Source organism: Laccaria bicolor, genomic scaffold (assembly GCF_000143565.1).
Source record: "Laccaria bicolor S238N-H82 LACBIscaffold_15 genomic scaffold, whole genome shotgun sequence".
NCBI classification, from domain to species: Eukaryota; Fungi; Basidiomycota; class Agaricomycetes; order Agaricales; family Hydnangiaceae; genus Laccaria; species Laccaria bicolor.
Genome location: NW_001889886.1, coordinates 475,422 through 499,381, shown reverse-complemented (window position 1 = coordinate 499,381; position 23,960 = coordinate 475,422). Strand labels below are relative to the sequence as shown.

Below are 23,960 nucleotides of genomic sequence, written 5' to 3'. Positions count from 1 at the left end.
CGATAGAACACGGCCTGATCAACATCGCTTCTGACAAACGCCAAACGCTTCACCAGAATCTCCACGAGCTTCTGGTACCAACGACGACCCGACTGCTTCAAGCCGTAGAGTGTCTTCAGAAGATGGCAGACCTTCCCGGAGGAGTTGGGTGCAGGATAGCCGGGGGGCTGTTTCATGTAGATGCTTTCGTCCTTGGTGAGTTCTCCATTGAGATATGCACCTTTGATGTCAATCTGATGCAGCTCGAAATCCAGCTTGGCCGCCATTGCAAGAACAGTCCGAATCGACGCCAGCTTCGCAACCGGCGCAAAAGTGTCAAAATAATCAACACCTGGCACTTGCGAGAACCCCTGGGCAACCAAACGCGCTTTGAAGCGTACGACGTGCCCACCAGCATCCTTCTTCACGCGGAAAACCCATTTTGACCCAACTAGGTTTGCACCAGCAGGGAGATCCACGAGCTCCCATGTACCAGCATCCGCCAACGTCTCCAGTTCCTCGAAAATTGCTTTCTCCCAAAACAACCAATCCGCACCACGTTTTGCTTCAGCAAGGCTACGGGGTTCCAAACCCTCAGCCTCACTCATTTCTGCCACCATGGCATGCTCAACGAGGTCGACAGCCATCAACACATCTGGGGTTTCCTCCCCCTCAGGTTCCTCAACAACGACAGTCGGCACTTGAACACCAGGTGCGACAAGGGGATCAGATGGGCGAGAGGAGCTCACAGCGCGCCCGGAAAGTATTTCGAGCACGCGTTGACTGGGTTTTCGAGTACGCCTCGCACGGGGTTCATTCTCCTCAGGTTCGCTTTCAGCAGGGGTTTCAGCAGGGGTTGAGGGTCCATCAATAGGCAGGGTAGGAGCTGTGGCGGTCTGGGGAATGGTGGGTGAAACAGTGGTAAGTCCAGTTGTCGTTTCGACAAACTCCCAATCCTCCCCCTCGAGACGAGCAACTGACGCGCTAGTAGGATCAAAATAAACATTGCGCTCAACCGACACCGTCTTCGTATCCGGCCAATAGACGCGAACGCCCTTGCTCTCGTCATCTACACCAACCCAACGGCCCTCGCGGACACGGCCACCAAGCTTGCTCCCCTTCTCAACACGAACCCAACACTTTTCACCCCACTCACGCACGCCACTCAAATCAGGCTTCACGCCAAGAGCCGCCTCGTAGGGTGTCTTGCCCTCGACGGCCTTCGTCAATGTGCGATTCATCAACCAAACAACGTGGCGCGCCGCCTCTCCCCACAAATATTTGGGAAGTCCACTAGCGTGCAGGAGGGCTCGAATGCGTTCAACGATAGTGCGATTACGTCGTTCCGCAACACCATTGTGCTGAGGGGTATGGTGAACGGTGAGTTTCTGCTTTGTACCTTTTGACTTTAAATGAACTGTAAATTCTTTCCCCAGGTATTCTCCCCCTCGATCTGAGTGAAGAATACGAACCGGCGCTTCGAGCTGGTTTATGGACCAAGCCTCGAACTCCTTGTAGGCCTCAAAAGCCTCATCCTTCGTGCGAAGAAGGTACAGATGGGTAAGTCGGGTGTAGTCGTCGACGAACGTTATGTAGTAACGTCGTCCGCCTTTTGTCTGAACAGGAGCCGGTCCCCAGAGGTCAGAGTGGACCTCTTCGCCAAATCTCTTGGCGCGCTCGCCCTCGCGAGCCTTTGGGACTGACTTTCTCGTAGCCTTAGCGTAGACACACGACTCGCAGAAAATTTCTGCATCGGCCGTAGAAACGAGACGAACACCTGTAACAAAACCCTGAGTGACCAGCTTTTTCGCAATGCCTGGGGAGATGTGGCCCATTCGACGATGGAGCTGCTCCAAGGTAATAGCTTCCTCTGCTGCGTTTGCAGATTCCCCCTCATGTACAACTTTATACAGGCCTCGGCTCGACTTGGGGATGGAACCTAGTTCCTCCCCATCAGGACCTCGAACAACGCACTTGCCACCTCCAAAAGTGGCCGTAAAACCATTGTCGTCGAGTCGTCCAACAGACACAAGGGTGTATCCAACCTCAGGGGAATAGAGAACTTCCGTAAGGCGCAGCTGCGAGATGTCGGCACCATTAGGTATGTCAATCACCATCTCGCCCTTGCCAACAGCCTGAAAATCTTGCTTGTTGGCAGCTCGGAAAGGCTTCGGCGGAATCTCAACAAAATTTTCGAGATCATCTCGGTACGGCGAAATGTGGGACGTGCAACCCGAATCATAAACTTCGGTACGTGAGATGTTGCATGTGTTGCTACTGGCACTGACAAATGCCGCAACGTGTTCAGGGGTGCCAGGGTCCTCCAGCGCAAACGGCGCATCAACAGCTGGCGCGGGATCTTCGAATAAATCGTCAAAATCCCAGTTGCTCCCTTCAGAACACTCTCCAACGCTTGTCCCTTCATCTGCTGCCTCAGAAAACCAGTCGCTATCAGTAACGGCGCCACTCTCAGGCTCGTCATCCGAATCAGAGTCCGACACATCCTTGAGGTCAGGCATGCTGTCTGAATCAGAGTCCGACACAGCCTGGAGGTCAGGCATGCTGTCATCTGACTCATAGTCAGTGACGGCCACGGCAGCAAAAGCCCCCTCGCATTCGGAGTCCGAGTTCACGCCAACAGCAGCATTGGCAGAGCCGCTTTTTGGTGAGTCTTTCGATTTCTTTCCGTCCTTCGCTTTGTTGGGGCATTTATCCCTAAAATGCCCTTCCCCTCCACAGCCCCAGCAGGTACCACGAGGATATTTGTGGTTACGGCCCCCAGCTTTCCCGCCCTTTGACGAAGACGCAGACGCAGTCATAGCTTCATCGCGATCATCGTCCTTGGGAGACTTCCCATTGGAACGACGTGACCGCTGAATTTTCTGCCGTTCGTACTCCTCAGAGATGAGGGAGATGAGCACGTCGGGATCGATGGTCTTCGTTGTGTGGAAGAGCTTGGCGGCGGCGAGCTGGTTTGAGGCAAAGTTGGAAAGGGACACAGGGAGGGATGAAATGATGGTAGAAAGGTAATCTTTGGTGTCGATCTCGACGCCAACCGTTGCTAACTCCTCGCGCTTCACACGTAGGGAATCCAGGAACTCTCGGACATTGCCCTTCTCAGGGCACTTCATGTCCAAGAAGCGCGCGCGAAGCTCTGTTTGCGCAAACGCGCCTTTCTGGGTAAATTCCGTGGTAATTGCTTCCCAGCGTTCCTTAACTGACGTCTTGTTTCGAACACGCATCAGGGCAGAATCCGGCAATTTCTGGGTGAGCAGGGACCTGGCCGACCGCTCGTCCTTGTCCCATTTCTCGATAGCGGCGAGTTCCTCAGTAGTGGGTGCAGAGGGATTTGCGGCAGTGGGGCGTGGGGTGGTACCAGAGAAGTGACCCCAGAACCCTTTAGGCTGGACAGCGTCTTCGAAACGGAGGGAAAATACAGCCCAGTTGAGGCCAGTAGTATCGAGCTTTGGAACACTTGACGGGAGGATATCGTTGAGCGAAGCACTGGTGACGGACATAGTAGCAGCGTGCAAGGGGTACACAATAAAAATAGGCAGGGTGCGCGGGGCCCAATAACCTGTAAGATTAGCTATACGAAGATAACGTAGACTCAGTGTTTGCGCAGGTAAGCCAAACGACTATAGATTCACCTATACGAAGATAACGTAGACTACGGGTGAATCAGTAAAGTGAAATAGAAAGTAAGTAAAAGATATTCACCTCAGTGTTTGCGCAGGTAAGCCAAACGACTGAGGTGGAAGTACGTAGAGTCCAGTATTTATGTTCTACGGAGTAACTAAAGGCACGCATTACATTTGGACGCGTGCAAGGAACGTATCACGAGTGATGAAGAATATGAAATATAAAGGAACATGTGAGTAAGGGGAAAAGAATGTAAGCAAGGGAATTTATCCGAGGATATGGAGACGGCGAGGACGTCGTCACCTTGATTATTCCAACAAGGTGACCAAGGTCGTCGGGATCAACCTCTTGCTGGTATCGGCCCTGGAGACAGAAAACAAGTGGACCCACAAATTAAAGTTGCGGCACCAACAGCCCTCTGGCAATGGACAATAAAAAAACTGTCGACCAGCTGACAAGTGTCAAGACGGACGAAGCCACTGTCCTCCCATTTCTTGACTCCCATCTACATACATGACGACCACAACCGAACGCTATTGTCCCAATCGGATGTTCAGTTCTTGTCCCTGTTCTTACTGTCACTAAGTCTGTGTGTGCTTTGAAAGAACCAATTCCAAGTGTTGTTTCGTTGCTTTGCCTCTCTACCGTCTACGTGACAACCAAGCTTTACAGGACCCACTTGTTCTTCCTTGCGCTAGTTTCGACTTCTATAAGAACACCCAGGTTCACAACCACTACAACTCATTTTCTGTCTTCTTACCGACATCTCTACGTGACATAAAACCCCTGATCTCACATCCCTCGACCTGACTCTATCAGGTTTCGTTCTCCAGGCCCTGTCACAAAATCTGCGGTAGAAAAGCAGGGCTATATATAATCGATACGTCGGTCGTCTCACATCCTCAGTGCTCAACACCAACCCTTTCCTCATTCGACCACCTCCTCGAATCATGCCGCATTATAGGCAAAACGGCAACATTCACGGTGTCCCATCACGACGACAATTCAAACCTGTTCTCGAAAGTTGTTCTCGGGACGAGCGTTGTATCCCAAGCCCTTCATCGGGTTCAAACCAGAAGCAAATGGTTGACCACCACCCCTCTCAATCTTCGGATTCTTCCCTATTAAAGAGCTTCCCGCTCGCCCCGCGGATGGGCTGTATTCCATTGCCCCCATGTCCACTCCTGCCTCTCGATGATTTCGAGATAGTCAATTTTAAATCCTCATGTGAATCCTCATCCTTCGCACCCATGGATGTCGACGACGGTAGCTCGTCACCCCAGCTACATCCGGCAATGGAAATTGATTACGATGACTGGAATGCACCCCTGCTAGATTGTCGGTGCATCCTCTCGACGCTCGAGGACATCTCTGACCCTTTCAAATGTTGAGGGCACAAGCTGATTGACGGAGTTATGGACCAGATTACAAAAGGAACTTGAAAGCGACAGCCCACCGGTTTCAATTAATACTAAAGCAGGAGTATTGTACTAATTAAGCATCAACTTGAATTTATTTGTCGATTGTGTAGTTCCGTTTCGCTCTTGAATAATTTCAACGAAAAGCGCGTTCACCACGGGCCGATACGATATGTAATTACTAGGTTAATGTGAGTCACGGCAAGGCTGAACCGCGGTTTTGGGACCATCGACGTCACGACGGTGATACAAGCAAAGTGAGCAATGATGAGGAGGTTGGAACGTAGCGAGGCTCAAGTAACGCATGTCGCTGGTTTCAAAAGTGTTGGTGATGAACTTGTTGAGCGGACTGTTGTTGAAACGTTGAAGCCTGACTCGAATATTACAAGGCCAACTTGTAGCTGGGTTCGATGACGGGTTTCCGGGTGGTCCTTCCAAGTCCGTTCCCTTATGTACTCACTGGCAAACAACACCAATATCTACCACAACAACACCAATTACTACTACTCGTTCTCAAACAACTACCACAACGTTCCTGATCTCCTTCTACATAACACTGAACTGTGTTAGGCTTGAGGCTACGTGAGTATGTATTTTGATCAAAATCTTGACTGACCCCTTTTGTATTTAAAGGATTCTATGAGACGGTCTCAGCTGGGAGATATCATTGTTGCACTCTTCAGAAGATATGTCAAATAACAATCAGCAAGCGAGAACGGCGAGGTAAGCTCGAAGCTGACCTGGCGGCGCAACACTTTGAGACGTGGCTGACTCGCACGTTGTTATCCAGACAAGATCCCTCTGTTGCAACTAATGCCGGCTCTACCTTTCTTGATCTATCAGGAGTGAATCTCTTCGATAATTTCGAAACACACCAACCTACTTCTATCAATCACCTTTCTGCGGAAATTCTTGCCGAGATTTTTCTTCTTTGTCGAGAAGGCGTAGTCCGCAGGTTTGATTTTCCCGTGAGGCCAAGGCGTCGGGAAGCACCTCTGTTGCTTTGTCAAATTTGTCGCGATTGGAGAGAGGTGGCTTTGTCACTACCCTTCTTGTGGAATTCATTGGCTGCCAGTGGTCTTGGACCTTTCATCCCACATCCTGCACTCATCGAACTCTGACTATCCCGTTCTACCGGTCAGCCCCTCTCCCTGCACTTTGCACTGTCGCTCTCAAACGCCAGTCGTAATGATCATTCTCATGCATCCAAAATATTTGGATTATTCTCAAAGGAAATGCACCGATGGCGCACAATATCTTTAATCTTGAACCAAAATCTTATTCGACAATTCGTGGTTGCAGTTGACTCAAAGGCGCGGAACTTGGAGGAGCTAGATTTGGTTTTTGATAGGAAAGTTTCGGCGCGAGAGGCAGCAAAAGTTTCCTCCCTCCTCCCACTCTTCTCCAATCTTCGCAAGCTGTCATGGCTCGGAGATTTACCAGCAAAGTCCTTGCATGACATACCGTTCCGTCAGCTCACACATATTTATATGGAGTTGTTTATCTACGGGGGGGATGTGGCGGAATGCCTTTCACATTGTACAAGTGCGCTGGAGATTTACTGGAAGGGTGTGACATGCGCGCAGCGGTACAAGACCTTTGAAAAGGGAACTCAAGCCGCTCTGCTTAGCCTCCAGTCGCTGTCTCTACTGGGGAATGGGGATCTTGCCCTTATTTTAAGTCGGCTTACGCTGCCCTCTTTAAAAGACCTGCATCTACGCACAGGCAACTTAGGTAGCACGCGGCGTGACCATCGCTTGCTTGAGGACTTTTTGAACAGGTCTTTTTGCCCCTTGAACAACTTCACCTTTTATGACGGCAGTCTTAACCAGGAAAGCATTTGTGATTACTTGGCTATACCGTTCCTCGAGTCGATTCCTTCCATCAAGATTTTTTACAGAAATGCAGAGACTCTTCTTGGAGATCTGAAGGATCCCCGCTACCTGTCTACTTTTGAGCGACTTCAAGTTATATACCCCTCCACTGCCTGCCCTGCTTTTACTTGGAAATAATGATCATGTGTCCAGTGGATTGATTAGTAAATTCAAATCATAGTTTCGACGTATTCATTCATTCTCATCATTAATCTGTATTTATTGATATCCCGGCTCGGAGTCAGCCTTGACACAAGGGGGTTCAGGGATCTGAATGCCGGACCGGGGGTTGGGTAGGTAGGTCGGCCATAGGCCGAAAAAAAGATTTTTGGAACCCTCTATGAGATAGTCCTAAATTGGTTTTCCAAGGTGATTTACAGTATTCCTGCATCTAAAATATCATTGTATAGTAAATTATCTTGACTGGATATTATATTTCCTTATATCTGGCCCAATTTCTGGCTTCAAAATTGTTTTTCACAGTTGACAGCTAACGAAGTATCAATAGACCAAATTTCAAAACGCTCCGCTTAGTGATTTTGTTTACTTGTGGAGCCTCAGGGTATGTGCAAATAACCTTACTGGGAATCTATGACTATATATGCAACAAGTGAGAAGGGGCGGGAAGGCAATGCCCGCCAAATGGCTGGCCGTAGTTGTTTGGTCAGCTCCAAAAGTAAATAAAATCACTAAGCAGAGTGTTTTGGAATATGGTCTATCAATACCTCGTTAGCTGGAATCTTCATCAAATTTTTGTCTAATGTTTTAATCAACCACAATTTACTGACAAAACAGTTAGAGACCAGTTCTTGACACCAATGGGTATGCTGTGTGACCTAATTTCAAACTTGAATCATCTTGATGCTTTCAACACATCAGACACTCTAAATGGATGCCTGTGCAGTGTGGTATTGCACTCAGGATACAATGGCTTGGTAAAATGTAGAAGGGTTGGATGTGAGACTCAACAGGTGAGTATCAGTCTTGCACAAGTTAATCACTACACTCACTTATTTTTTAGTACCACCTACAATGTGTTGCATTGGAGATAGCCCCACGAAATTGGGTATGCGAAGCCTTAGAGGATCAGAGTGATCATGTTGATGATGTCATATTGCCATATATAGGCATGTGCCTGATTACGTAGGTAGGTAGGTCAAGCACACAGGGGGCCTTGCAAAAAAATTCGACCCCAGCTACTTTTTTTAAATTCTTGAACCCCCTTGCCTTGACATGACAGTTTGATGTCATGCAAACTCTTGAAGGCATTGCCAGAGAATTGGCCTTAGAAGGCTCCGACCAATAATCAGTGTATTAGGTGCAGGGATATTCAAGGGGGTGCCGGGATTTGAGTGAAGGACCGGACGTCGAAATTATTTTTAGTGGGACTGGGGCTGAACCAACCAGCCAACGTAATCAGGCACGCGTCTAATTTAGGAAATATGATGTCATCAATGTGCTGCCTTTCTCCCTTTTTGCTCCCTTCCCACCACTCGATGCCTTGCAGATGGTGCAAACCCATTTCTTGACCTCCTCGTCGAGCCTCATACATCCTAAATGAGACTAAAATGATTCTGACACATTGAGAATAGGCTGAAATGTGAGTACTTGAGTACTTGGGTACCCTTGCGTTTGCACTGAATTGCATTCTGCAGATGCATCCACCTGAAGGCCGCAGTCACACTCATAGAGAACAACGACCTAGCTCTTTCGATGCACTTGCTGCTTAGCTATCCTAGGCTGTTCGATGGGCTCATTTGACAAGCTCGAAGTGTTTGCAGCGCTGAAACTTGCTTTTCACGATCAGGGGATCTATCTACCAGTACGTCGCCACCTCTTACAATCATAGAGTCAGAAGATAATGCAGGAGTCTGATTAAAAAGTTCATTAGATGATTTGTAGGATACCTTTCCATTCATTGAAGAGCTCACCTCGGCTTCATTCAAACAAATACCTGCACATTTCAGACATTTCGTGTGCGCGTTGAGGACCCACTATGTCCTCCGGATTGTCAAGTTCAGACTCTTTGCTACTCGTCAAATTCCTCTTCATCGCTATCGGAGTCGTCGTGGGTCTCGTTTTCCGTAAAAAGGTAAATTCGAGCTTAGGCTTGGAAAAACTTGGTATCCTGCCTCATTTATCAACGTCTTATCTCATATGATAGTTAGCTTTTGGCTTCTTTGTGTGTAGATAGACTGTGGCAGACTGTGGCTAATACATTAGAAGGTATCTAAAGATCTCTGGGTCCTTTTTGCACTAAAAAATTTGGATGTCAAAAAAAAAATTAGCGGCCTGGCGGCCGAACCAACCAACCGGCCCCTGGTCCGGCATTTAAATGCCGGTACCCCCTTGGGGATATTGCTAGTTGGAAATATAAAATACCCGCAACTGACGCGGATGATTAACACGATTTTCTAGACTCGCGACCAGTCTGTTTGCAAGCTCTATGCAATGTTTATTACGATGATAGATTATGTAAGACTATACCTTACATAATATATAGACAAAAAGAGAAAAATGGCGAGCTTGCGAACAGACTGGAATACTTCGTGACCCTTTTGGGCGGAGGCGTGAGTCTGACATGCCTGCAAGTGTGTCGACGGACTTAGTCAAATTTCGTTGATTTCACTATGATTTCTCGAAACCTCTATCAGTGTCAATTAAGATCGTTTCTATTCAACTTCTATGCATAATCTAAGTTACTGCTCAGTCCTCCCCGTTCTGAACAGTTCTGTGCAATATGACTGCTTCATTTACGTCTAAGTCAAGACTCTTGCTTATGAATGTGAACCCAAAGCCTAATCGATGATCTCTAAAGGTCTGAATGCGCGAGGGTTGCATGTGTGTACCCAGCTGGCTCGAAGCTGACCTGCATCTCGACGATGATGGCAGCGCGTCTGGGCACAATTCCGAGCAGGCTGCAGCTCAAGTTCAGACGCTGAATTTTAAGCCTTTTGACACGTCGACAGGTCAAATTCTGTATTCCCTTTGTGTAGATACGAATCAGACAAGTGTTCCCAAGTACATACGGAGGAAACTCATTGCCTTTAGCTGAACACCATCATTTTGAAAGAAATTTGACGAAGTCCCGCGTCACGCTACTGTGTAAATTCTGTGACCGCCTTTGTGACTGACCAGTTATTCCAGCCGCTTTCGCTCACGAGTTAACGAGTTACGAAAGTGGATGGTCACGAGCCTAACGATTTTCGTTTTTACTGAGCGCGTCACGTGTAAACCATCTTTAGTCATGACGGTGACCTTCCGGCGAATTCCATGATCTGGTTTGTCAATCCTCTCCGTATATCGTATCGCTGAATCTTCCACAGAACTGGCCACTTTTTATGTAGCCTAGCACCCTCATTCGTCTGAATCAGTATCTAACATTTTGCAGGACAGCCTCTCAGAGTCTTCGAAGCCTCCCAATCGGCGATGAACCTGAGCTTTGCGCTTGGATGCTTGTCTCCCGTTTCCAAAGTCCGAGTGAAACCGTTACATGTCAGAACCGCCAACGGAATTGACAACTGTAACATTGGATTTTTGTTTGTGCCGACGAGTAGCCGAGTTGAAGCGAGGTGGAAATGTATGTAAAGAGGTACGAGTCTGCGTCAGCGAGACTCGCACACCAAAGCAACCCGACAACTGATGACATGATTCAGGTCAGTGTTGGCACGCGGCCTACTGTACTAATTCCGCATATGCGGGTATCGTCCAGCGTGGCGACTTTGTCAGCGTTGAATATTAAAAGGCTCGACACCTTCCTTTCGAACTCATCACCAAGACCTACATACCACTTGTGGGCCAGAAATACTTCAACTGGCTGCTTTTTTCAAACTCGAACTAATATCTAGGACATCCGATTAGGAATCGATGGACACTAGCAATGCGGGAGAGCTGAAAAAAACTCCATCTGAGAAAGAGGACGTCAAATCAGATCCGCCTTCACAGCTACCCACACCGCCAACGAGGAGCGCGTTCAAATCTATTCTTCTGGTCGTCACCATGACTTTGGGCATGATGGTTAATGTGGGTCATCCCGGGCCATTATGAGGGCGATTCAACTTACGTCTTCGATATCAGACTGCGGGAAGTACGTCCATAACCATGACCTTACCGACGATTGGTAAGGAATTCCACCTGCAAGAAAACGAGCTACAATGGCTAGTGTCCGCGTACCCCCTTAGTTCTGTAAGATCTCCTGCCATGCTCTTGACGCCCTTACTGACTGTTCCACCTTAGGGTTGCCTACTTCTTGTTTTCGGTCGAGTCGCGGACCTCTATGGGAGGAAAAAAGTTTTTCTATGTGGATCCCTTTTCCTCGCTATTTTTACCCTCGCATGCTCGTTTCAACATGGTTAGTTGCGTACGCTCTTAGACCATCTATCCTAATTTCTGACGAGTTACCCCGCCGCGAACAGATGTCATCAGTCTCGACATCATTCGCGGAATCCAGGGCATAGGCTCTGCAGCCATTGTACCCGCCTCAGTTCGTCCAAATTATTTGAAGAGATATCTCCCACATAACTGAAGTTCTTGTAGCTTGGAATCCTCGCTGACGCTTTCCCGCCATCTCGCGCACGGTCCTTGGCGTTCGCTACTTTCTCAGCGGGTGCTCCCCTCGGAGGCGTCGTCGGATCAGTCGTAGGGGGCATTCTGACACAATACACTGCGTGCGTCCATTTTCCTGCGACTTTCCAATCCCCCGCTCAATGTGGTTAATCATTTGAACAGGAAGACATGGCGCGCCCCTTTCTACTTGATGACAGGCCTCACCGTCCTCTGCTTCGTCGGCAGTTTAATCTCCATCGATCCGGACGTACCCTCATGTGACCCTGACAAGCGCATTGACTGGCTGGGCGCTTTCTCGGTCACTGCGGGGTTGGTGCTTATTGTATTCGTCCTCAGCCAGGGAGAACTAGCACCGAGGAAGTGGGCCACGCCATGTACGCATGCCTGAATTGCCATCTCCCCGTGGTTTGATCAACTTATGCGGTGTTTATACAGATATCATTGCACTTATAATATTAGGCGTTCTTCTCTTGGTATTGTTTGTCATATGGCAACAATACCTTGAAAAGGTGCAAGATGACCCCAACGCGGTGCACTCAGCACTTACACCTCCACCTTTGATTAAACCCTCGTTGTGGAAACGCGGAGAGGGGAGGTTCGCTGCTATGATGATCATTGGGTTTGTCAACTGGGCAGCATTTCTGGCTTGGATTTTCTGGGTTCAGGTATCTACTCCCCCTTTCGTCCATACTGACTTTACAAAAGGCTGATTTAATCTCTCGGATATAGCTGTACTTTCAAAACTACCTTCAATTGTCGGTTATACAATCCGTCGTCCGATTTCTCCCCATGGTAGTATCTGGCCTGCTTTGCAACACTTTCGTAGGCATCATGGCTGCACGCGTCCCCGTCATCTACCTCACTGGTGAGCGTCCGTCGTAAACCGCATTTCACATCTCACGCCGCACATTCGCAGCTATTGGTACTGGTGCTACCGCAGTCGCTTGTCTTCTCTTTGCGTTAATCAACCCCGGCGCATCATATTGGGCCTTCACGTTCCCAGCGTCGGTAATATCGGTGATGGGAGCTGACTTTGTTTTTTCCACCGGAACGTTATTTATAGCGAAAGTTTCGATGCCTCATGAGCAGAGCGTTGCCGGCGCTTTGTTCTTGACCATGAATCAGGTACAGATGAATGATCTACGCTTGGATCTTACTCACTAGTCGTGTACTTGTAGCTGGGCACTGCTCTGGGTGTGGCCACCACTACAGTCGTCTTCAATCGGGTCGACCTTCATAGACACGGAAGGGACGGAATCGTAAGCTACAAAGCAGCTCAGTGGACCGCTTTTGCGTTTGGGGTTCTTGGTACGTCGCTTGACTCCCGCCATTGTCTTGATACTGAGATATCTCTAAACCAAGGGACTCTTCTGTCCATCCTATTTTTTAGAGGGGTAGGCCCTGCTGGGTTTCGCGAACCTATAGACAAGCCAGAAACGCTGAACGGTGATGAAGAACGAACAATGACATTGGATAGTAACCAAGACATAAAAGTGAGAAGTAAAGAGGTGCCAAATTTAAATAGGTGAGTTGTGTCCTCTGATGTTATTCCTGCTGTGGATACTCAACGCGAACTCGCGTTGCCCGATACTATCAGAGTGTAATAGAATGGCGCCCAATTTTCAAACGAAGCAAATAATTCGATAGACGCGTCTCTACGACTTCGGAAAGCATTGCATGACATCTGACCATTTTTTGCGACCCCCTCTTTCAGGAGAACTTAAACCAACTACATACTTGTTCATAACGTTGTCAAATGTAGTACGAATTCGAAAATATTGCCGTGTGCCATGTCACAAAAATTTGGCCAAGGAAACAAAGTATTTGGGTGCATGAACGCGTGCGGCCTGTAACAGGGTGCACGATGGAAAGAAAGGTGTGCCACTGTGCCTGGACATTTCGTTCACGTTGTTGATAACCGGGCCGGAATTCCGTTATCTTAGCGCTATCTATATCCCACTCATCTCTAACTTCGATGCTTCATCATTTGTACCCCCACCATGCCCAATAAACCTCTCTCATCTCTCACAGCCGCGCGATACGGCAAGGCCAAAGTACGCGTCTTCCGTATCGTAAGACAAGATAAATGGCACCATATCGTTGAATACAACGTCGAGGCGTTGTTGGAGGGCGATCTCGAATCTAGGTCTGCCACGTCTCCTTCATCACACTGGACAACTGACTGACTGAACATGGATTCAAGCTATACCGAAGCTGATAACTCTGTCGTCGTGGCCACTGATTCAAGCGAGTCTTTACCTCATTAATACGCGTCATTCGCCGCTGTGTACTGACGGCTCGTCATCATTCCAGTTAAGAACATAACATATTGTACGTCCCTCCAACCACCCACCCACCACATCTGTGATCATCTTCCAACTGACTCCCCGAATTAGACCTAGCGAAAATCTCACCATACATCCTCAACCCCGAGAAATTCGCACTCCATCTAGGAACGTTCTTCGTCTCCAAATACGCACACATTCACAAGGCATTCGTGACCATCGAGCAGCTCCGATGGGCTCGGATTCCCGTTGAGAAGGGGAACTTGAAGGAACACCCACATGCGTTTTATCGAGATGGTGATGATAAGAGGGTTGTCAAGGTCGAGGTTGATGCGTCGAAGGGGAAAGATAAGTTGGTGGGGAGGGTTAGTGCAGGGATTAGTGATTTGTTAGGTGGGCTTTGGTTCTCCTTTTCTCCTCTCCTTTCCCCGCTATTAGATGAGTTAGCTTACTTACTCATTTCCGATGATCAGTCCTGAAATCTACCGGATCCAAATTCGAAGGCTTCATCCGGGACGAATACACAACCCTTGTCGAGGTGGACGACCGCATTTTCTCGACTTCTGTGGATCTGGAGTATACGTTTTCTGAGATCGCGTTGAAGGCGCCTGGGGATGCGGGGAAGCTGCAGTTTGTGGCTCCTGAACAGGTTGAGGGTGGAAGTGTGTGGGATGAGGAGGTGCCGGAGAGGGCTAGGAGGGCGACTTTGGAGGTTTTCGCGGAGGATGAGAGTGCTAGTGTTCAGGTGAGTGGGATTTTGGGAAATAGCTTTTTTGTTTGGGCGTTTACTTGTCGAAGTTTTCGGAATGGGATTGACATTGTTTTTTCGGTTCTTCCGTCGAGTTCTCTTCTCCGGTTCTTCTTTGGATCTAGTAATACTGATTCACTTCTGTGTTTATCTTCTCTGGGTCCATTATCCCATTCGTCGTTCATTTCGTCTATCGCTCTGTCATCCCAAGCTTATCACTAATTGCGTATGACCTTCCTTCGTCAGGCAACCCTCTACAAGATGGCCCAGAGGATAATCGCAGAGAACGTTCATATTCAAACTGTGACGTATACCCTTCCGAACAAGCACTACATCCCCGTCGATATGAAATACATCGGGGTAGACAATCTGACTCCGTTGAGTGTTCTCCCGTTTCTTTAGTTCTTGTTTTCTTCTGTTTTATGTCTTATCGTCGTTCTTATCGTCATGGATGACTTTGGATATGCATGTTGCGCAAGACGTTATCGTGCTTCGACGTCATCTTCTCGTCAGGGCCGATCTGCTGATGACGCTATGTCGTCGTTCTGATCTCTTTTGCGCGTCTTTATCTTTTTATGGCCAAGTTGTTTCCCTTTTTGGTCTTCTTTGTTGTTTTTTTATGTTCCACCCTTTGACTTTGACTTTCTCGGTTCCGGCTGAGTCTTCTCTGGCATAAACTCAGTGTCAGATGAGTGATCTACGCCATGTCATACTCTGTTCTACTCTGGGCGGCGCCTTCCTGTCGCCGCGGAGTGCTATTAGAGCTCATACCGTTCTCTGGGGCTTGTTTTACCTTGCGTTCTCCTCATGCTGAGGGAAAAGAAGCTCTACACGTGTCGATATCGCAGTAGGCGATTGATTTTCTCAGCATCACATCACGAGGAAGTGTTGGCTTTCCTGACACTGCTTTCCGCTGTGATGAGTGCTTTGAAACCCCTCTACATTCAACCAAGATGTTTTTCTTGTATGCTGCGACATACCTGGTGCCTTTGTTTCGTTATTCATTTTCCTTGTTCGGCTCCCAAAAGTTCCCATCGGATCTCTTTTCGGTTTGTGGGAGACCCCGAAGGATTGATGCTAACTAAGGCTTTTTTGGCGTTTCTTCGCTTCCCTCTTTTTACATGTCTTTTGTCTTTCTCTTGGCGGCGAGTTATTTGTCGCGCGTTATGGGCGGCATATATGAGACGAAAAGCTAATGTATGCGTGTCTGTGTATAGGTCGAAAGCGGAAGTTTTTACGCCGGTTGCTGCACCCAGGTGCGTCACCCTGTTTTTTGAATGAAGCGCGACTTTCGAACCCCATTTCTGGGATACTGACGTCATTCGATCGTTTAGTGGGTTGATCTCCGCCACCATCTCTCGCAAACAGGGGTAAAGAGGGTACGTCAAGCTGGGTGGGAGTGGCGAGGATGTCTGCGTCGTCGGTGGTCAATACCTACAAAGATTTTGAAACGATGTTTTAGTTGGAGGGTACAAATGAAATGGCAGTACGTTCTGATCTAAGAACGAATGGAAGGGAATGACGGTGTTGTCAAGGGTCGTGGGAGAGTGACGTCGGTTAAGAGAGCAGAGGGATTTTTTAGGTATGTAAAGAGCTGCAACGTCGTCATTCTTTCTTCTTCTCAACACGCTACTATGGGCGGAGACCATAAATGTCCCGTTTGCCAGGCCACGTTTACTCGTCCACAACATGTTGCTCGCCACATGCGCTCCCGTAAGTCTCACCTTCGCGTCCTTTCCCTTTTTGGAGCACGGAGCTCCACAGAACACTCACTATCTTTCCCATGTAGATACGGGCGACAGGCCTTATAAATGTCAATACTGTGGGGATCAATTCGCGAGAAGGTTGGTCATAACATTTCTTCCATTCCTTGCTGACTTCTGTTCTGCTAGTGATCTGCTCTCGCGACACATAAACAAATGCCACTCCAACGAAAAACCACTCGTCAACACAGGCTCACGGCGAAAGGGCTCCACGTCCGCCTCTCGCGCGACAACATCCAAGCAAGCCTGTGACCAGTGCGTCCAATCAAGTCTTCCCTGCGATGGTAGCAATCCCTGTGGTGAGCCGCATACATTTCGCAGATTCATATCAGATCTATCGTCCCCCTTCCTGAAGCGCCTCAACTTCTTTACAGGGAAATGCGTCCACCGCAAATGCCGCTGTACCTTCGTCAAGTTTCACCGACAAACCGCGCCCGTTGGCCCCGGCCACAACCCAAAGCCGACGAATATCCCACCCACTTCCGCCGCTTCCTCATCTCGGGATCCGGTCTATCACCAAGCGATGGATGACTTTGTTCTCGGCCCCGCACCCACTTCCTCCGTCCCAACCGCCCCCATTGCTGCCGATGCTATGTATTCGCAGTCATTCAACTTCCCATCGTCCTATGCAAATTCCACGGCTTCAAGCGAGGATTACGCGAGTAAGTACCGCGCACACCAGCCCGAGCCGCTGAGGGTGCCTGGAGCTGGTACTAGCGATGGTCCAACGTTTTACGCAAGCGAAGCACTGCCCAGCTCATGGTGGAGTCAGCAGCAGCAGCGTCCTGATCAGTTCCAAGGTCCTGATTCTATACATGGTAAATCTCTATACTCCATTTGACCGCGTGTAATGTCTTTGTTGAATTTTCGTTTCGTTTTCTCCTTCCCTTGTCGCGTGATACAGATAAGGATTTAGAAGCTGACCTGGCAAACCACTTGATGAGCACGCATCGGCATCATCAACAACTCGGAATGATGCCTGTGGGATACCCAGTATCATATCAACAGCTAGTCTCCCGCGACCGACGCGGGTCGGTGGATCTGGCGAGTGGAAGCGATGGGGGGTCGTCGACCGTCCCTTCGTCTACGTCGTCGACCGCAGGAGATCAATACCAGAGTCAAATGCCATTCAATGTGCGTCCCCTTCAAGGCCAATGTCTCAAAATTCACCCATTCCTTGTCTCTGGGTAGATGAACAGCCTCACCGAAAACCGGCGGAGCGACTTTCAAGCGGCATTTGGGTCAATGTCGCTTGATGACCCAAACGTCCTCGCGGGGCTGTCAACGGACGGCCCGCCCTTCTTTTCGGGCGCCATGTTGGGCGAACAACAGTTTTCCGACACGGACGGGACGCCTATGCCCATGAAGCTGGGGAGCGATCAGTCGCACTCGGTCTCACAACAACAATTGGGCAGAAGCAGCAGCGGCGCAGTACCCACCCCCTCGAGAGAATCGGATACCCGAGAACTTCGCGAGTTTTGGAAGGCATATATGCGCACGCCGCTTACCGGTCCGGGGCCCGATGCTCATCATATTGAAGGAGGAGGAGGAGGAGGAGGAGGAGGCAGCGTAGCTGCGCACACACCCATCAGTTATCGTCGTCCTAGGGTTGCGTCGCTACCGAATAACAAGACGCCCGTGGTGGAGAAGGATCGGTTCCATGGACATCAACATCAACTACAGCAGCAGGGACAGAACACGTCAAATCAATCTTCCCTACGGACGACGCTGCGCCAGCAGGAGCTTGCTCAATCTCCTGCACATGCAGCGGCGGTCACGGAGGACCTGCGCTCATACGAAGCAGCTGTGATGGCACACAAAACGCCCATCACTTTGAACCTCCAACCTAGGTGTTTAAACCGTCGTGCAGCGGAGGGTGGGAGCAGCGCGGGGAGTAGCCCCGTCGTCGGGTGGGGAAGATTCAGCGGTGCTGGTCACCTTGCTGGGGGAGAAGGTGCTGGTCAGCCCAATTTACCAGGTGGAGACGGTCGGCTGGCGGGTGCTTTTGGCAGGCACCAGCAGCAGCAATCGTTGAGTGTGTACGACGCGAGCAGTAGTAGCGCCAGCCCAGCGTCGCACAGGTCGCCTTCTGCCGATGTGGAGAGTGGTGGTGGTGCGAGTGGTTCGGATGCGGATCAAAATACAAGCCAAGGAGGATCTGGAGTGCGGCCGTCTTTCAAGCGCGTCGCCTCACATACCCTAGAATCGGATACCGCGAAGGTGCAGAGGATGTACAGTGGTGGTGGTGGTGGTGGTGGATTGGAGGAGGCGAATTTCAATCCTATTGCTTCAAGTTCTTCGACACACGTGTGGCTAGAGCCCGATTCGTCATCGTCTACCAAAACTTCAAGTTGGCGCGAGCCTTCCCCGAATTGGCGTGATCACGCCCCAGTCGCGTCATCTTCCTCCTCCTCCAGGAACGTTAGCATGGATAGGAATCGGCCAACGACAACGATATCAATTATGAACGCCAACCCCCCGCCTAATATCAACCTGATGATGATGAGTCACCCCGATCGAGTCGTTGCGGCCAGTTTAGCGGAACGCAGGCGGATGAGGAGGATGAGCGCTCCCGCTCCTCGGGGATTTTTTGCTGCTGATGGTGTTGGAGGGGGTGATGGTGGAGGTGGTGGTGGATATTGAACTGAACTTAGAATCAAGATGGGTTTGTTTGTTTTGCACGTCTCCCCTGACTTCTATTTTTTTTTTGTTTCACCGACTGTCTTCGTACATGCCTCGCGTTTTCTCGATTCTCTAATCCTCAAATTTTACTTTATCTTCCATGAACTATGTTTTTGGAATTGACAAGAATTCTAGTTATGTAATACCTCGCAACCTTCGTTTTTGAACTTCACGCGTTCTCTACGCGATGGCTCTTATATTTTCGCGACTCGCGTCTGTATGTTGTAGCTGGTACCTGTATAGATTACTGCCTCAGCTTGTATCGATATGTATGTCTCCAATTTTTGCGAATGCTGTTGGTGTTAATGGTACCATTTCTAAAAATAACACAGCAGGCGCTTTCTTCAGAGCCGCAGCGGTACCGCACATTGACGTTTCGGTACCGAGTGCAGCATAGCCCAAGCACAGCCAGTACTGCGTGCACAGCCTGTCGAGGCCTTAAATACCTGCACTTCTTGTGCTCCGCAAGGCAAATCCTCGACCTCTAAGAAACTCTTAAGGCCTCTTTGCGAACATTCTCAAAAGTCTACGGACTTATAGCTTTAACATTCAAATCTTTGCCAACACAAAGTAGACATCTCGAGCCAAAAAGATCCACCAAAGACCCCACCCTCCCAAATCACCAAAATAATCCCCATTCACACTCTCATCATGTCCAACTTCACCACCAATGTAGAAGTCCAAAAAGCCAGACTTCCCATGGATTTTGATGGAACTCAGGAAAAATTCATAACATGGTTCAGAACCATCAACTTGTACATCAATGCCCATCCCGACATCTTCAAAGAAGACAAGGCCAAAATCAATTTGACCCTGAGTTACATGACTGAGGGGCTTGCCGACATTTGGGCAGAGCTATACACAATCACTCATACAACCACCAATGATAAAATTGAATTTGGCACCTGGAAGGACTTTGTTGAAGAGCTTAAAAAATTCTTTGACACAAAAAAAGCAAGAGAGGAAGCTCTGGCCTGTGTTACACATGAAAAGGGACAGCTGGAAGCATATATCTTGAGGTTCAATATGCTTGCCATACAAGCTGGATTCAAACTTGAGGGAGAAGAGAAATTGGCAACCAGCAAACTGCTTGGAATTTTTTTTGCCAGAATGGATGTCAGCTTGTGTTGTAAAATCATGACAAGGGTGAGCTGGGACATCTCTACATTGGCAGAAGCACAAGATGCTGCTCGGAAATTTGATGCAGCTTGTCAGAAACAGCCTCTTGCTGATTCTCCACTTTATTAATGATTCAAGATGGTCACCCTGGGTACATAAAGAATATGGATTGAGTGTGGACAAATAGAAATTTTTGATGGATCAAAGTAGTATGCTTCTGGAGCCTTTCCTTACAGACCTGGATTCTTGTTGTAGCAGTGATAGAAACTTTATGAACTAAGTAGTACTCCTTATGACTTCTACTTCAGATCACCTTAAAAGTAAAAATGTCAAAGTAAAACAATGTCACCACAATCCTCACTCTTTTTGGAAGACTATTGATCCATATCCACTAGATAAAAAGGTCCATTTTTATATGTATTCAAGTAGTGCAACTGTGCCATAAATCATTTTTCACCCTGGGTATGACTAAAATTTCCGAGAATAACAACTTTATCACAACCTTCAAAAATACTTCACCATTTTAGCAAGTTTCTGGTCAGCATTAACACAGCTATCATTGCAAAATTGGCATTAAGTACAATTTTTTTGGTTGGACTATATGACAGCTAAATGCAAAACCCTAGACATCTCTGCAAAATTCATAGTCTCCACCTTGCTTTGCACAAGTAACTGTGTTCCATGTCATCATTGTGGCCCATGCTGTTCAATGATGTATGTGGAGCCTAAAGTGTGCTCCATTATACTACAATGCTCTGTAAGTAAGTACTACAGACATTTGATGGAGTGAAGGATTGCATTGCATATGCCCAGTTTTTCTCAAAGTGATTGCTTTGTGCAAAGCAAGGAGATTTGCAGAGGTCTAGGGCTTTGCATCTAGCTGGACTTTGAGAGGAATCCATTCTCCAAAGAGGTTACAAAAACAAATTGCACCTCCAGTGGAGCCCCCCAACCCTTTATGCATCATGTTCCACACCTTGCAGTGTGCTTCCCTTCCCACAGGCCATAAACAATCACAATGGATTTGTATGTTTTTAGAGGTAAAATATGTTTATTGTATATACCTGTTAGATGAGTGGGGTCATCATGTTGACAAAGTTTTAAGACTTTTAAGACTCTTTTCAAATAAGCAAAGGAGATATGGTTGGCATTCTTATTGTTCCTCAGATACTCAGGTTGCCTATTATGTTAAATGTATACATGGTGCCCTGTTTCAGGTGAATGAGATCTGCTAGGACCCTTGAAATTCATGTCAAATCCCCATCCTATACCTGGAGGGAAAGGCCTCACGCCTTTCCATAAAAAAGTCAACAAAATTTTAAAAAATCCATGAGTCAAATGTCTAGATAAAAATTGCCTAAGCTAAGGGGAATTTAATTTAAGGCCAGATAAAAATTGAGGCAAAAATAGATACACTCCCTTTTGGAGTGCACGTGCAGTGCCTGCCATGGTTCAAATTTAATTAGATGAGAGATTGAATTGAAAAGGTGTATCAATTCACACAAGATGATCATTGTTACCCCAGCAAGATCATAAATCACTCAACTTGCATCAAGATCATGGTGGTTGAATCATTGAGGGGAAGAAGAAAATGGCCAGAATGACATTTAGGTGATGAGGAAGATCAGATAAGTATTCCTGTGTTACATTGAAATTTGAGCCTTGCCTGAACCAAAATTGATCAAATGTATACTATCCCTGAGGCAATTTCCTATGCCTCTAGAGGAATTTTTGGAAATTCTGTTTGGACTCTGGAGTGACCCAAAATCGGCAAGTTTGCTGTTCCGGGGGACGCCGAAAGAAACATAGACAAACACTCCCTCACCCGTATTATTACCTACAGAATTATCCACCTCGATGGTGTGATCGGCACTCTTCACGAACCCAGCGAGCATGTTACTTCGGGCCGTCTAACAATCGCGATGAAATTCAACAGACGGTGTTCTGATCTTCCCGAGGTCAAATAGTGTAGGATTCTATTGATTGTATCCTGAATCTTCTGTCTCGCCCCACTGTTCTGACTTACTCACACTCCTTTGTCCCCGCCTCTCATTATGCTCGCAAAGCTCATCGTCATTGCTGGTGCCGTCTGTACTATTGTCGCGTCAGCGGTTCCAACCATAGTTCAACGCGACGGATTTAAACCGATCTACCTCCCCTCAGCGTTTCTGTCTCTAGGGCTCCCTCTCTGGTCCGCAAGACGAATGCAGAGTGGCTCATCGCTGGTCTCCCTCCAAACCCGCCAACGCGACGTTCTCGCACTGGTTAGCTTTTAACACCCTTGTTTTCCTTGCCAATATAACCCAATTCTCGAACAGCCCTTGCTCGATCAGTACCATCGGGTTCCCCCACTCTGTATGCCGTTCATTGTATTTGAAACGTTATGTTCAATTCGTTCCCTCTTGTAGCACTCAAGGGTACATCAAGCTGACCGAGACAGCAACAGGGCCCGACTACGGTTTCCTTTGCAAGGTTTTGAACAGCCATGGACAGTCCGGGGCGACAACCGATCCACAACAACGGGCCGTCGTCTCTATCAACTTGGCTGACGCTGCCAAAGGACACTCCAATATTGTCGTCACCGTAGGCCATCACATCTATGACCGCAATGTGACATGTACTTACCTCTCCATCGAGAATGGCGCCTCATCCCATCCCTACTTGGGTGACATTGTTTCGCCTTACTCATCCTCGTCAAACCTTCAACGTGGAGGTTCAAAGTGAGTTGATGCTAATCTAAACCAATTTTACCTGACACACACACTCGCAGATACATGTACGTGGGTCAAACCGAGGCAAGCCCAGCCAATGCACCCGCCACCCACCTCGGCAGTAGCTACAATGACGCAATGGGACTGTCACAGGCAGTCGAGAGCGCAATTGTGAGGCAACACCTCGGCCTCCTCCAGTTTCTATGCATGCTGAGATCGTATCCTAGTGGTCCTACGATGCTGTCTCTGGAACACTTTATGCGCAATGGATCAACACCGATTACTCCCTTCCCACAACATATATCGGACTCACCGCTGACGGTAAATATCCGCGAACACATATACCTTTGTCTCCTGATCAATCGACTTATTGTAGACGTAATGGTCCTCTCCGGCGATCAGGATACGTTTGTAAGGATTTACGGGGCTGCTACGTGGCTAGTTCGTCATCTTTCTCTTCCGTCAAAAGCTTCATTCATTTGATATATTCAGACGTTAACCTTTGTTCTCCTTTGATTGATATCGATGAAGGCTTTACACATTCTTACTACTTCCTTCAAACTTTGGCTCGAAAGGAGCATTGCGTCCGTCTTCGTCAGTGAAATTGCTACGTAAGTGTTTATACCCCTTGTCAATCCCTAGAAGCCGCTGCTTGGAAATGTAAAATTTAGTTTTCAACTTGCGAACTTGCACCACTCAATTTGTCACCTGCAACCCCACCCCTGATTTTTATTCGGCCAAGGACGTTAAGGTTTTAAGATGTCATCGTTGACCTCGCCAAGTTCGGTTGCATAGAGCGAATTGTGTGCGCACTATTCGCTTCCCGGTCATGATAAATAGACAAATGCAACGCCTAGAATCACATTTTGTCCCCCCACATCGACTGGACCCTCACACATGGCAGGTTTGCGACAACTCTCTCGAATAGCAGTTCTATGCATGGCTCTCGCCACTGCCCCACCAGTTATTGCCAGGGGAGGGAAAGGTAGAGGGGCTACCATGAATTCAAGCGTTGACGAAAGCACGCTGGGTTCCATCACATTCGCGTTCTTGGTCATTTTCGCTATAGCCTGTCTACTTCAAACTGGCAACGTCTCTATTCTCATCTTTCGACGGAGTCGACGGAGAAGCATGAACCATACACATCTTAATACGACTCCCTTTCTACTTCTC

The 23,960-nt window shown here is 48.2% G+C and overlaps 5 protein-coding genes across 5 annotated transcripts; all 5 read left to right on the top strand.

The window, feature by feature from the left end:
- Positions 1-7,731: 7,731 nt before the first annotated feature.
- On the top strand, positions 7,732-8,060 carry LACBIDRAFT_299007 (uncharacterized protein; the record flags this gene model as incomplete). Its single annotated transcript, XM_001882170.1, has 2 exons — positions 7,732-7,884; positions 7,935-8,060. The coding sequence occupies 2 exons, from the start codon at positions 7,732-7,734 to the stop codon at positions 8,058-8,060; spliced, it is 279 nt and encodes a 92-aa protein (XP_001882205.1).
- Positions 8,061-10,780: 2,720 nt separating this feature from the next.
- On the top strand, positions 10,781-13,008 carry LACBIDRAFT_299006 (uncharacterized protein; the record flags this gene model as incomplete). The annotated part of the gene is made up of 11 exons (XM_001882169.1): positions 10,781-10,936; positions 10,991-11,098; positions 11,150-11,264; positions 11,329-11,396; positions 11,450-11,580; positions 11,642-11,853; positions 11,915-12,144; positions 12,209-12,344; positions 12,396-12,604; positions 12,658-12,787; positions 12,842-13,008. 11 exons carry the CDS (start codon positions 10,781-10,783, stop codon positions 13,006-13,008), a joined length of 1,662 nt encoding a protein of 553 aa, XP_001882204.1.
- A 471-nt stretch (positions 13,009-13,479) lies between these two features.
- LACBIDRAFT_190858 (uncharacterized protein) lies at positions 13,480-16,008 on the top strand (the record flags this gene model as incomplete). The annotated part of the gene is given in 10 exon segments (XM_001882168.1): positions 13,480-13,625; positions 13,683-13,710; positions 13,728-13,764; positions 13,876-14,157; positions 14,238-14,413; positions 14,441-14,509; positions 14,759-14,889; positions 15,663-15,668; positions 15,730-15,768; positions 15,847-16,008. 10 exon segments carry the CDS (start codon positions 13,480-13,482, stop codon positions 15,884-15,886), a joined length of 954 nt encoding a protein of 317 aa, XP_001882203.1. The 3' UTR covers positions 15,887-16,008.
- A 138-nt stretch (positions 16,009-16,146) lies between these two features.
- LACBIDRAFT_299004 (uncharacterized protein) lies at positions 16,147-18,918 on the top strand (the record flags this gene model as incomplete). The annotated part of the gene is made up of 5 exons (XM_001882167.1): positions 16,147-16,225; positions 16,302-16,356; positions 16,405-17,093; positions 17,180-17,409; positions 17,467-18,918. The coding sequence occupies 5 exons, from the start codon at positions 16,147-16,149 to the stop codon at positions 18,916-18,918; spliced, it is 2,505 nt and encodes an 834-aa protein (XP_001882202.1).
- Positions 18,919-19,608: 690 nt separating this feature from the next.
- On the top strand, positions 19,609-20,205 carry LACBIDRAFT_328117 (uncharacterized protein; the record flags this gene model as incomplete). The annotated part of the gene is made up of 1 exon (XM_001882166.1): positions 19,609-20,205. The coding sequence occupies one exon, from the start codon at positions 19,609-19,611 to the stop codon at positions 20,203-20,205; it is 597 nt and encodes a 198-aa protein (XP_001882201.1).
- Positions 20,206-23,960: the final 3,755 nt, after the last annotated feature.